Here is a 14,610-nt window from a genome sequence, read left to right as displayed (position 1 = left end):
ATATATATATATATATATATATATATATATATATATATATATATATATATATATATATGTATAGAGAGAGAGAGAGAGAGAGTGACTAATGTGCATTTGAATGTATACGGGCCGAAATACATACGGTCCAATCCAAACGATCGATCCGAACCGTTCATCTTGTTCTCCATATTAATATGTGCTTGGAGACCAAATTTTATATTTTTTTTCTGAATTGTTTTACTATTTATTAAGTATTTTACAAAATTGTTGATCCAACGGTGGCTGCTGATTTTACTGTTTTGTTAAGCCATCGTTGGATCAACAATTTTGTAAAATACTTAATAAATAGTAAAAAAAAGTCAGAAAAATGTAAAATTTGGTCTCCAAGCACATATTAATATGAATAACAAGATGAACAGTTCGGATCGACCGTTTGGATTTTGAAAAGTCGAATTTGGACAGTATGTATTTCGACCCATATACATTCGAATGCACATTAGTCACTCTCTCTCTCTCTATATATATATAATAGATGCCATGGTGTGATTAATCTATTATGCCAACATGCAAATATACCAAAAAGAAAAATATAAGGAGAGTGTTGTATTCATATCCAAATCGGAGTCCAGTACATGAGTACTGTGTGTAGGAATAAATATAATAATGATATAGATAAAAAATATCTCGTGCCGTACAAATCGGATCTATAGATCCAATACGATATAATCCAAGTACTGCTATCAGGGGGTGCAATAGTACACGTTGCCTAGTGACATCTAGCATTGCCCCCACAAGACAATGCACGCTAGCAGATGGTTATATCCAAATCCTGGGTATCATTTCGCCTAAATAATTATTAATTCAACCAAACATAAAAAATAGGAGAAATCATACAAGCATGACATAAAATATAGTTAATCTCATCCCTCATGAGAAGGAGAGAACTCTACCGTCCGGCCAGACTAATGGGACCAAGGGCTCGAGTCCGGCCCTATGCAAAACAATAAAATGTTCCACCACATATCATGGAAGCCGTTCCAGGCATGTATCTCCTAATGTAGGGGAGACAATCTCGAATCGTTTCATACATCGGACTCGAGTCTAGAACCGGTGCACGTAAATGTATAATGAAACGAGAAAGGTATATAGTTTCCAACTAATATATATTATAGTTCCTAGAAGACCTCTTGAGATATCAAGTGATCAATTGGCTTAGTAGATGACGGGCCGTCTCGTATCCCATCCTACAAGACGGAACGAAGTCACTCAGCCTTTTCTCAGCTCTCATCAATGCATGCGTGTGACTACATAATAATAATAAAATATTGCCCTCTACAAAAAGAAGACAAATAATACCCTAAAATAATCTAATATAATCTAATATATATTAGATACTCTACTCCTAAGAATGCGGTAAATTATCATTTCAGGGATTATGCAAATTCAATCTACAATGCAGAAAGGATAAAGATGCTCTACAGTTTTCAATGCAACTATTTAAATTAAGTACGAATGACAGGTCAGATGGGTCGACACGTAAGAGTACGCAACGAAAAGAATAATTCAGATATTCCACACCTAAATAGCAAGCTGGAGTTGTGCACACAAGTTAGCCACCGGTGTAGTTTGCAGGGTCCTCGCTTGCTCCGGTATACTCGTCAGCGGGATCAGCCCACAGATCGGAATCAAGGGTAGGTCAGATGACCTGTAATTCGTAATGTAATTAAATTAAAATCTACACTAAATTCCCATAACACTACGTAGAATAGAAAAAAAAAAAATCATAACCTCAGGGAAACCTGCTTCTCCTATTTTTTTTTTTATCAAAAAAAAGGAGAAGCAAGGAGAAAGCTCCTATGAACAAACTCCACATCCACAGGTTATGGGGTGTTTCTCCGAGGTTATGACTTTTTTTTTCTTTTCCACGTAGTATATTAGAATGGAAGACGATTATAGAGAGAGTCGGTATAATTTTGGGAGGATCGAAGTGTTGGTCTAATTATATAGGGAAAGAATAGGAATGTATGGCTATGATACCAAGCCATGACTTAAAAGATGGTTGGTCAATAATTATTGGGAGCATCAAGTACTCACCAGTAGAGTGGAACAATTATTGTCGTGTCATGAACAAATTAATTTTTCATGTGGCGTGCTCTAATCAAAATGACTATGATACTAACCAAGATCCACTAAGTATATTAGAGTACTATTACTGATGACAAGTTACTAACCAAGAGCCACTAAATATATTAGAGTACTATTAGAGAGAGAGAGGGGCAGTATTATTTAATTTGCTGCCATGCAATTCACCAAGTGGGGTTGAAATTTGAAAAACTGGAAAATGTGGGACGCCAGCACGGCAGCACGGGCGTCAGCCTTCTTGACTTTCGGTGGCAAATATTTGAATCCCGATAGCTAGCGAATTCGTATCCTCTGCATTAACTAAAAGAAATATCTTTGTTAATGCCCTGTGGACCGTCCCATTCTCTTTACGATTCATGCATACTAGATCCATACTAATAATATTAAATAGTTCTTAAATTATAGATTGTGATCGGATTGACTCCGTTTAAAATGAGATGATCGAGATGTATGAACTCAAATTTGTACTTTATTTTATTTGATATGATTTGCTTGAATTCAATTTAAAATAGTTCGATATATGATAATATCATTTTATTTGAAGTATCTTATTATTAATATAAAATAAATTGCTTGCATTTTATATGAATGTCAACTTTTAAAGTGTTATGAATTAATAATAAATATGGATGTTCATTCATTTTGTAATTCTTAACATTAATCATTTTATTCTTCACAAAAAAAATATTTTTATCTCCCAAATTAGTAATGAAATTAATTTAGATGTTTTTCATTTACAATTTCTAACATATAAATAGAGACTTTATAAGTTTGTATTGTACATGTGAAAAAAATATTAATAAGAGAACCATATTTTATACATTCTCATTATGTTTTTTCCTCTTCAATTTATAATGAGTTTGGCTAATATAACATCAGCGTCATTTTAGCCTATATGACACCAACTCTAAAATCTATCAAATCGACTTCGAACGACTAATCCAAACCATTCAAATCGATTTACATTATGAGTGATGCGTTTACATATAATTTTTTTTATATTTTCGAGTTATTTTAGTATCAAATCAAGCGGTAAAAGTATTGAAAAATGAATGTATTACAATTAACTTAAAAACTCACATATTTAACCGCTTGACTTAATACTAAATAAATTTAAAAGTTATAAATTTTGCATGTCGATTTGATAGGTTTTAGAGTTGGTGTTATATAGGTTAAAATGACACTGATGTTATACAAGTCAAACTCGTTTATAACAGACATTACCGTGATCAAGAATCTTATCCCTTCTTTTTTTTCTTTTTATTCATCTATAAAATGAAGGTTCACTTCTAGGGCAGTCATTGGAGCGATGAAATCTGGAGGTAAAGAAAAAAAACTGGGCAAATCTATAAGAGAGGAAGTTGCAGATTTTCATATCTAGTACGGTACTGAGTAACATTCCATTATTATTTTTTTTAATAACTTGCACCAAACTATCCAGATTAAATAATCCTACATTATACAATATATTACATAAAATCGGTCTCAATCATATCCTGTGGAACTTAATTGGTACACCATACTGAGGATGTACCGTAATAACAGTGTATGGAGCATGCTGGTATTTTTCTGACAGCTCAAATTTGAAATGTTGGAGAATCATACTCAACCCCATCTTAGCCTCAAGAAGTGCAAAATTCTGGCCAATGCATATACGTGGGCCCCACCCAAAGGGAAAGAAGGCTAACTGTCCATCCTTGGTTGCCTTCGAGATACCTTCAGCAAACCGTGTTGGTTTGAACTCGGTTGCGTCAGGGCCCCATATGTCAGGGTCATGATGGATGAATAGTATTGGCAATGCTAGAAGCACACCAGGTGGAATGGTTAAATCTCCCAGTTGCATGGTTTTGTATGTTTGACGGGAAAGCATAATCACCGGAGAGTACAGGCGAAGCACCTCATATAGTATCATGGTCACCTACATTTGAAATTAAGTTTTAAGAATATGAATAACAAAATGTAAGGGTGAGGTCTTAGAGCAACTATTGTATTTCACATTATGGTAGGATATTCCCCCTTCTGACTTCATAAAAAATTAATATAATGGACTTGCAGTTGCAGAAACTCCCTCATCATTGGTCTTTAATTGAATCTGTTTTATGGATCCTCATATACCTTGGCACTATCAGAAACTGTTGTACGGTATGGAATCATAATTGTTCCATACCATTGGACACACATGATCATACTTCTATTAAAACAATAAATGAAGGGCAATCTAATATTGTTTCCACCAAATTAGTCAATCTTTAGCACATGATCTCTCCGCATCCACATAATTAATATTTAAACTCACAATTTTTAGTCGGCTCAAGCCATCAAAATCTGGCTTTTTCCTTCCAAAATGTTGCAAGACCTCCTCACGCGCCTTTTCTTGCCATTCTGGATGCATACTCAACACAACCATAGTCCAGGTCAGCAGCACTGACGTGGTCTCCTGTCCTGCAAAATAAAATAGTTTGCACTCTTCTATCACATCGTTAGTTGTCATGCCGAGACTTGAGTCTGATTTCCCGTTTTGCCCCATTTCCCTCATGTTTGACTCCAACAAAAGGCCGAGCAGGTCATCTTTTGTGGTCTCTCCATCTTGGATGGCCTTCTCCCTTTTTGCAATTATACCCATTAGGAGTGTTTGGACCTCACTTGAGATCTGCTTCATCCTCCTATTGTTTTCAGTTGGTAGGTACCTGTGGCACCAGCAAACAAGGCCCGATATCATTTCACAATTCTTGGAAAGTACATTGACAAGTATCCCAGTCCTAGGCAAGGAATAAACTAGAACTGGAAATAAGAGCAGCATATTTAGTGGCCAATCACTTTAACAGTTTTTGTTTGTTTTTTATTTTTTTTAACTTAGCTGTTATACCTGGCTACCCAATACTACTATAATATCTGAAGAATTAATGTTGTGGAGAATTTAGAAAGAAAAAAAAAGGTACTATATGTTTTTCTCTAAGTTACACAATATCAACAAATATATATTAAATGGTACATATGAAAGGCATAACAAAGGAAGAAAAAAATGTAAATTGCCTAACTGCTGCACTTCATTTTTCTTGTTCACGAATCATTAAACTGATCACAAAATCACTGTTCAACAACAACAACAACCAAGTCTTTAGTCCCAAACGAATAGCCAAATAATAAGGTAAATGGACTCGTACCAGATGAATGGCAAAAAGAAGGTTGGAACAGCTTTGATGACACGCTCAGCTAGCTCACTTTGCAACTGGAATATCCGTCTCCCTTCCTGGTAACTACTGCCAAATGCTGCCCTTGAAATGACATCTCCCGTAAAATTTTGCATATCTGGCCAAATATCCAGTTCAAATGACCCATCAGGCCCAACTGAGTTCTCCCATCTGTGAACTAGCTCATCACAACAGGTAGAGAATGCCGGCAGCATCCTCTGCAAAGGAAAATGTTTTAATTGGCTTCCTATTAAGAATGATAAAAAAGTGTTTTATCCACACAGCCATTATTTAAAATTAAGAATTTGTAGTATGTCCATGTAAACTTTTAAAACAGGGTTCCAATTAATCCCTCTTCCACTCTATTACTTGGATTCAGTTGGCGATTCAGCAAAAAAAAAACATATATGCTTAGGTGTCATTTGAGCATAGCTTAAGATGCCTATTCTATGTGGAGAGATTGGTTATTTGTGTAATCAAAGTCTTTTGATGCATTTTCTGGACTCTGTTATCAGAATTGAAGTTGTTATCTAAAATGTTGGTTTGTTCTCACATTTACCAGATACCCTCGGATCATTTGCATCTTAAAGTGTCTTTTGTCCTATAAATACGTTGAATTCTTCTTAATCCATATATTGAAAAATTGAATATTTCTAACTGTTTGAAATCAAGCTTGAATACAACTAGGAATTTAACACCAACATTGATAACAGAGTAGACTCTGTTACTAAACCAACATTCACAATCGCCAAAATGTTGGTTATTATGCCCCTTTGGTTCAGTTGGCACAAAAGAAAGATGAGGCAATAATCCAAGTAGACCCTGTTATCAGAATTGAAGAGAGGAGAGAGCAGAATTTGAAATGAATGGTATGTTGGTCAATTTAATTTTCAAAATAACCAAATAAAAGGTTAAATAAATAAAAAGGGTTATTGAATAAAATGTTTACTTTTAGTGGGGATATTGGATATTATGGTGATTTTATGGGTACATTGGCTATTTTATAAGCTTACATGGGTACACTAGAAATTCTTCCTATTTAAAGCATCAAAATTCATAATTTTCTATATATAAATTGAAGTGTTAAATATGACATCCTAAAACTGAATGGTTGTAACAAAAATTGTAGTTCCATTTTTATCATGAAATTATTGATGAAATGATGTTAGTAATTTTCGAGTGTAAAGGTTAGAGATCAAGTCATCCAATTATTTAATATCCATAAGAGATTCTCCCATCCAGTTTTCGAACATACGGCCTCCCATATGGAGAGAATTATTTTTGCCACTAGACCAATTAGTCTTGTTCTCAAAATAATGTTAATAATTAACACCATCTCATACATATTAGTTGATATGGAAATGTCTACCTCAAAACTTCGATTATTAAGGCTTAAGGCTGGTACAAAAGGATAAACAGAGAACAACAGTACCAATTGAATACATAATTTTATAGAACACATCATAAACCACCACAATACCAGTACTAGAGCAAAATATTTGTTCCCTGAGGCACTAAACACCAGCATTGCTCCTATTTTTTTTCAAAAAAAAAAATAAAGGTGCCAAACAAAGTTGGTCGAATGAAGGAATTTTCTACCATAGGTAGCAAATTTGTTTATGTGAAAAGTTTCGGGATGAAAACGGATCGGAGACGGAGCGGATAGTAGTAAAATCATATCTCTATCCGTTTATATTTTTCAAATACTGATATAGATTGGATATTAGACGGATACAGATGAGATATTTATTAAAAAATATAAAATATTATTAAAATACAAAAGTTCATAATATTTATCTAATTGTAATGATAAATAATTTTTTTTTCATAACATATGTTAAAATATATGGTATATTTCTATTATTCAAATACAAATAATTGAAACATAAAACCATATCCTTATCCATATCCACACGGATATTTGGATATCGGATATCCATTTCTAATTTTTTGCATAAAGATCGAATACGGATATTCAGAACTGTGTTTTCACCCCTAGAAAAAGTTACATTTACTTGGCAGCGAAGGATCTAGATCACAAAACTAAGAAAAGGAATATGTCGAAAATATTTAGTACTTTCCTAATTTTTATTTTATGACATAAATTACCTTCAACTTCTCTACATGAAAGGCAGGATTGAGAAGCCTTCTGTGCTTAGCCCATTTCTCCCCTTCATGATTCGCAAACCCGTTAGACAACAGCTGGCCCAATCGGCCTATTTTTTGTTTCTCAAAGTGCCCAAATTTGTTGGATAGAATCTCTCTCACTAATTCTGGATCCCTGATAGTAACTCTTGGGAATGGCCCAAACCATGTAATAGACTGTTTGCCTGTATTTTGTACAAGTAATTAAATCAATATTCATCCAACAGGTTAAAGAGCATCAATGAATGATTATGACCGGTTGGTGATGAGTTTTATATGGGATATTGTAATTGAAGAACAATTGACAGCATCTACATTTTTGAAACTATTAGAGTTTTTAATTTAATGTGACAGTTTCTAATTTAGTTTAAAAATGTGAGAGAATTTATTATTTAGAAAGTATACAAAAAAGTTTCTTATTAATAAATTATTTATAAACTCCATGCCGATCAAATAATTGGCTCAAATTTTTTTCTCTTTTTTAATTTGTTGCTGATGTGATTTAATAGAAATTTTAAAATTAATTTCTTAATTTCAGAGATGTGAAAGTTATAAACTTTAGAAAGCATTAGTTTCTAAAAAGTGGTTAACATTTATTTTGAAACTTCAGTTAAATTTCAGCAATGTAAATACTCTGATAATTTCAAATCTTGGGAGGACCGAAAAGAAAAATAGCTTTAGATATTAGGATTTAGGAACAAGATAATTCCCTCGTAATTCACCCATCAAATCTAAGAGAAGTTAATAATAATGTTTTTTCACTTCGCACCAAATTCTTTCATGCTGCGATGGAGAAGGGGCGCCACACGAGGGATAATATCGTGCGAAAATGGCATGGGCTTGGCGCATGCTTCTTTGTTGAGCCGGCTGTTATCCTTCATATCACCAGCAAGGAGTCGATACACAGTTCCGCGCAGCCCTTGCTTCCTGAGCGCCCAGTCCAGGCGTCTCGGCCTAAGCCACACCCATTCAAGTGCTCGGGCTCCCCCCCATAGGAGAAGCAAGCAGAAAGCGCCTATGAACAAACTCCCCATCCACAGGTTGGCTCCAAATTGTGAAAATATTTGCTGCATCTTGTCCGTAGGGTGTTTCCCAGAGGTTATGATATTATTATTTTTTTGTTAGGAATTAGAGTGGAAGAGGGATTATAGAGTGAGTCGGTATAATTTGGGGAGGATGGAAGTGTTGGACTGTTGGTTTAAAGAACAGGAAAGTATGGCTTGGAAACCAAGCCACGAGTCAAAAAATGGTGAAAATATATCGGGACCGTCAAGTACTCGTCAGAGATACGGGACCTTTGTTTTAACGGTTCAGATTTTATATCATGTTGAGCTGCGTTACTTTGGGTCCTACAGTACTTCAAAATTTAAAAGAATAAATGATATCTCAAACTGGATTTATCCGAATTCTTATCGAATGGTCCGGATTCAAATTTAAAATTCGAGTTATGCGGACCATGTTGGTCCCCCTCTTATCCGATATATTTGTTTTATTTTTCTCTTCAGATAATAGGAGAATGGGCAAAAGGTCAGATCGATATGAAAGGAAGAGACGATTCAAATATTCTAAGATTCAAATAAATTTTGAACGAAAGTAGAATTCTGTTTTTTCTATAAAAGAACAGCTGATATGTAGGGACCCACCAAGGATATTAGCTCGTTACAAGTATTAATGATGACAAGTTGCCAAAGGTATCAAGATATAGAAAGATCACCTGTTTTATTCAATTTGCAACTAATCAACCACGTGTGATCGGAATTAGAAATCGGTCAAATGTGTGATGTCAGCGCTGGTGCAGGACAAATATCTCCGTGGGAGTTACTTAAATGTTAAGTCTAGATTGCTACAACCCACCGAAATTTTTAAGGCCCTGTTCGGCCAGCATGGGTTCGGTGGCATTTCCAATGGTTGTGATTAAATTTCATATATTTGTTGGGCTGTCACAGTTTATTCCGATTTTTTTATTTTTATCCAAAATTTAAATTTAATTTCAAAAATCAACCGGTTTGCTTTTCAAATTTTAAAACTACCCAAACCGCTAAACGGTTAACCGGACCCTAGGTTCGGTTAACGGTTTAGCGAACCCTTGGTTCGGTTAACCGTTTAGCGAACCCTTGGTTCGGTTAACCGTTTAGCGGACCAAGGCTTTGGGTTCGGTTAACCGTTTAGCGGACCAAGGGTTCGGTTAACGGTTAACCGAACCAAGGGTATGGCTTCAGCTCTATAAATTTGAGCCCGACAGAGAGATGAAACCAAAAAAAAAAAATTGTTGTTTGAGAGACGAACGGAAGAAAAGGAAAAAAAAAAAAAACCGCTGTTTGAGATACGAACCGAAGAAAACAAGAAAAAAGAAGGTAATTTATTTTTATAATTAATTTGTAAATTATATAAGTTTATTTTTTAACTATCGATTTTTGAAATTTCGTCTGCTGGAGAAGAAGAAAATAAAATATGGTTTCAAAATACAACATATTATAACCGTAATATTTGCATATATTATTGTTATTCAATATGTACCACAATTTTTTTTTTGACCAACTTGTGATAAATAAAATAAATTGGCAAATTGTTCATTATTGTTATTAAAAATATAAATCAAAAGTAATGGAGAAAGATTGTTACTTATTATTTAATTTATTATTTAATTTAATAACAAATTACGGATTCTTTTTTTTTTGAAAACTTGGTAGTAGCTACCAAGGTTCCAAAATAGTTTAGAATATGACAAAAAAATTCTAAAATGATTTAGAATTGTTTTAGGAATCCTTACGGAGCTCTGACTGTCTGATCAATCGGCTCTTCGATTCAGGTATTTTTTGTTTTTTATTTATTTTAATTGATAATATAATTAATTAGTTCATTTTAAACGGTTCAGAATATTGTCGAAATAATTTATAATTTTTTAGAACATTCCAAAACGGTGTAGAATAATTTAGGAATATCCAAAATGGTCTAGAATAATTTAGAAAAATGTAAAATGATATAGAATAATTTTTAGAGGTCCAGACAAGTTTTAATTACTTATATGTTGTTATTTTTTAAATTGCCAGACCAATCGAAACTAAAAATGACAACCATTTGTGCGAAAATTTTTATTGGAGGGGAAATCAAATACAATGATGACGGGGTCTTTTACAGTACCCGAGCTAAATACTCAGTACCGCTAACCGTGAACCACAATTTTGATTATCTTCAGAATGAGATTTATAAATTTGTTGGGTACAATGCTAGTCAAGCAAATCTGGAAATTCAAGCCAGGTTTAATATGTCCACCGATGGACAACGTGACTATCAATTAGTACCGGTAATGGACCAACAATCGTTCGAATTCATGTTAGGAGTTGTGTCCTCTTTTTCACAAAGGTTACCAATTCTGGAGTTATATGTAGAATTGGAACCGAACTGTACCAGTCAGATTCCTGAACCTCGATCCCGACCCAGTACAAGTCGAAATCCTGTGGATCCTGACCCAATGCCAGTTAGATCCCGACCCAGTACCGGTCGGCACTCTGTGGATGTACCAATGAGACACCGACCCAGTATCGTTAGCAACTCTGTGGATCAACCAGTTATACCCGGACTCAGTACCAGTCGAAACTCTGTGGATTTACCAGTTAGACCCCGACCCAATACCAGTCGGGTCCGTAGACAGGTACGTGATTATTCGCATGTACCTGTGGATGCAATTGATTCTGACAGTTTGGAAAGTGGAGATGAGATGCTCTCAGATGAGTCATTGGGTTCCGACGATGACATTGAACCACTCAGCCAGTCGCAATCAAAGTCTCGTCAAACACAATCTCGTCAATCACAGTACCCGATAACTGGTCGAGAAAATATGACACATCCGGTTGATAGTTTCAATGACATATCCGGTTTTCGGCCTGCGGATGTCGATTTTTTCGGCAGCTCAAAAAAAACATTCGATAATCCGTTGGCTAAGGGCGTAGTCTATGAGTCAAAAACGGCTCTAAGGATAGCAATCAATGAGTTCCATCTCGATAAGAACTGTGAGTGCAAGGTTCTTAGAAGTGAACCCAGACGTTACGAGGTGGCGTGCAGAGATGTTTTTTGTAAATTTAAGTTATGCGCCAAGCAAAACGGTATTTCAGAATCTTGGATTATTACCAAACAAGCGTATCCTCATACGTGCAGAGTATCAGCAACACGTACTGATCATTGTCAGCTGACAGCAGAGATGGTTGCCCTTGCAATTGATAAGACTATTAGAAGGGATGTGTGCTCTCCTATAAATCATATCCGAGATATCATCATGCAGAAATATAATAAGGTAACCCCCAAGTACAATAAATTATGGAGAGGCCGTGAGCTTGCTATTGCAAATCTGTTTGGGAGTTGGGAGAACTCGTACAACTTGCTTATTCCACTATTAGAAGCCATCAAAAGAAACAATCCAGGAACCAAGTATTGTGTGATCTCGACCCCGATTGATGGAGAAACTGACAGGCTTTTCCACAGAGCGGCATGGGCATTTGGAGCTTGTATTGCAGCGATACCGTTCCTCAGACCAGTGATTAGTATCGATGCATGTTTCATGTCGGGACGGTACCAAGGAAGGCTGCTGATGGCATGTATGTACGATGCCGAAAACCAATTACTTCCAGTGGCTTTTACAATTGTGGAGAAAGAAAGTGCTGACAACTGGGGTTTTTTTATGAGATGGTTGAGGCTGGAAGTAATTGGAGATAATCGATTCTTTTGTGTCATATCGGATAGACATTTGGGAATTAAAGCCGTGTTCCAGGATCCAAATCTCGGGTGGGATGAGACTACCGATCAATGTGTGCACCGGTATTGCTCTCAACATGTTGCCGAAAATCTCTACAAGCACGTGGGGCGTAAGAGAGAGGTTAGCGATAGGTTCATAGCTGGAGTGAACAAATGCAAACCTAGGAGGTTGCAGGAGATGTTACAAGACTTTGAAATTGGTTGTCCGAATGCTATCGACTACCTTAACAAGGTGGGTAAGAGGAACCCTAATGATGAAGACGAGCTTCCATGTCCGGAGAAGTTGTATCAAGCAGAGGACGGAGGTCACCGATGGGGGATAATGACAACAAATGGTTCAGAGTCACTGAACGCCGTGTTCAAAATTAGTCGGCGATTACCGGTTTCAGCGGTCGTGGAGGACACGTTTTATAAGTTGAATAAATGGTTTTTTGACCGATGGAGCAAAGCTCAAATGAGATTTCAGCATGGTCAGGTGTGGTCCGAAAGGGTAACCCAGTTATTGCAAAAGCGTATCGAAAAAGGAAGGGACATGACTGTGATTCCTTACCGTGGAAGACATGGTATTTTTGAGGTCATGGTTAAGGGTGAAAAAATACCAGCAAGGCGTAATCAACCGAGACTTGAGTATACTCGTAGGGATTTCGGTTATAGGGTTGTTGTTATGGACAACAACAAGGTTGAATGTGAATGTCAGAAGCCTCAACTGACCGGCATACCATGTTCTCATTTCATGGCAGTTGTCCGCGAAATGAGATATGATGAAAATTTATACGTCAACCCCTTGTACCGTATGTCAATAGTGTTACAAACATGGAGCGGACATTGGGAACCGAAAGGCAACCAATGTGAATGGCCTGCATATAATGGCCCGAAAATTATACCTGATTCGAATCTGATCAAGAAAGGACGGAGACGACACGACCGCATACCGATGGAAATGGACAGAATGCGTGGTCGGAGACTTGGACACCAGCCTCATCGTGAGACAATTGATCGGAATGCTGCAGGTATAGCTGATCAATCAACTATAAATACATGTTTTAATTAAATTCACAATTTAATACATGCTCTACACTACACATGTAGAGGATGCAACAAGACAGGCACAAGCAGCGGCAGAGCAACCGGCAAGAACAAATACAACTGTTTGGCGCACCATCGGACAACATTTCAATCTGCGTCGTAGAAATTAACTTGTGTGTTATTTTATTTGTATGTGTTTAGAACTAATTCATTATGTATGTGTTGAGAACTATTTTAATTTGCTGATTTTTAAATTGTAGACGATAAAGATGAACAGTAACAATCGAGAAAAGACCGAGAAAAAGAAAAACAACTGTCAAGACCGAAGAAAAGAAAAGACAGAGGAAAAGAAAAACAACTATTTTGAAATATCTGATGATGATTTTGTAGATAAAAAGGTCTGGCTAGCACGTCCTATGGGAGTGATAAAAAAGACTGGCTAGCATTGTTAGTAAGTAGGTTGTCAATTTAAGTTTAGTTCAACTATTTTATTTGTATGTGCTAAGAACTATTTTATTTGTACGTGTTGAAAACTATTTTAGTTTAGAGGAGGCGGTTACGATGAAATGGTTAAAGTTACAGATAACGGTTTCGAATACCAATTAAAAGACAGAAGAAAATAAAAAAAATTAAAACTGAACAACTAGTTCCAAATCTAACGGGCAGTACAACCAAAATAGATAACTTTTACAGACATAGATAAAAGATAAGTAAATAGATCAAAGGCCGGGCATGTGGCCGGGATAATCTGCATACGTGAAGCGCCGTGTCGCACGGCGGCGCCTACGACCCCTTCCCAGTTGTTCTTCTGGACTTCTCTCGCCTGCAGTACCATCGGATGGACGTGAATGGGATGTGGATGCCTCTGCGTCAACAGTATCTATAGGTGGACGTGAATGGGATGTGGATGCTCCTGCGTCACCAATATCGATAGGTGGCCCTTCAAATAACCAACTAGTCCTCGGATGCTCTTGCCGCAAAGTCTCCATAGATACTCGTCTGCGACTGGATGTGGTGGATTTACGGGTGCAAATGCTTCTGGTGAGATGTACTTTCTCCATTCGGTGCCGTCGTATAACCAACCCTTAAAAGGATCTGGGCCTTCGAATCTAGGCGGTTCTGGATATGGATACGCCCCAATAGGAGTAGGCTCGTCCGATGGGATCGCTTCCCAGTTTTCTGGAATCCCCGCCTCGTCCATCATTTGCTGGGCACGTGGACCGAAACCTGTATCACAGCAGAGACGCCAGCCGGTTCTCATCAGTTTTTTACCAAGCTTTCGCCACCCCTTGGTAAAGAACATCTTGACGCCGTGCGCCAACTCTCCAATCCCAGTCAATGCCTATACACAAACAGTTTCAATTATAGCAATTAG

At 36.5% G+C, this 14,610-nt stretch overlaps 1 protein-coding gene across 4 annotated transcripts in view; it reads right to left on the bottom strand.

Annotated features, from left to right (window-relative positions):
- The window catches only part of LOC144546675 (cytochrome P450 CYP72A616-like), a 94,457-nt gene that overhangs the window by 53,973 nt on the left and 25,874 nt on the right, over positions 1-14,610 (bottom strand). Inside the window, exons 1-5 of one of the 4 annotated variants that reach the window (XM_078295212.1) lie at positions 8,230-8,631; positions 7,425-7,645; positions 5,289-5,533; positions 4,421-4,811; positions 3,476-4,042 (exon numbers count right to left, since the gene is read on the bottom strand). The exons of 1 other annotated variant lie outside the window; for it this stretch is intronic. In XM_078295212.1, the coding sequence (XP_078151338.1) occupies positions 3,614-4,042; positions 4,421-4,811; positions 5,289-5,533; positions 7,425-7,645; positions 8,230-8,533 (1,590 nt within the window). In that variant the 5' untranslated portion in view covers positions 8,534-8,631 and the 3' untranslated portion in view covers positions 3,476-3,613. Of the gene's footprint in view, positions 1-3,475; positions 4,043-4,420; positions 4,812-5,288; positions 5,534-7,424; positions 7,646-8,229; positions 8,650-14,610 lie in introns of those variants that run through there. 2 more of the 4 variants (XM_078295213.1, XM_078295209.1) reach the window with 2 other exon arrangements.

This window comes from Carex rostrata, chromosome 30, assembly GCF_964058835.1.
Source record: "Carex rostrata chromosome 30, lpCarRost1.2, whole genome shotgun sequence".
Lineage (NCBI taxonomy): Eukaryota > Viridiplantae > Streptophyta > Magnoliopsida > Poales > Cyperaceae > Carex > Carex rostrata.
Note: the sequence above shows the minus strand (reverse complement) of the source record. Positions and strands in the feature narration are given on the sequence as shown.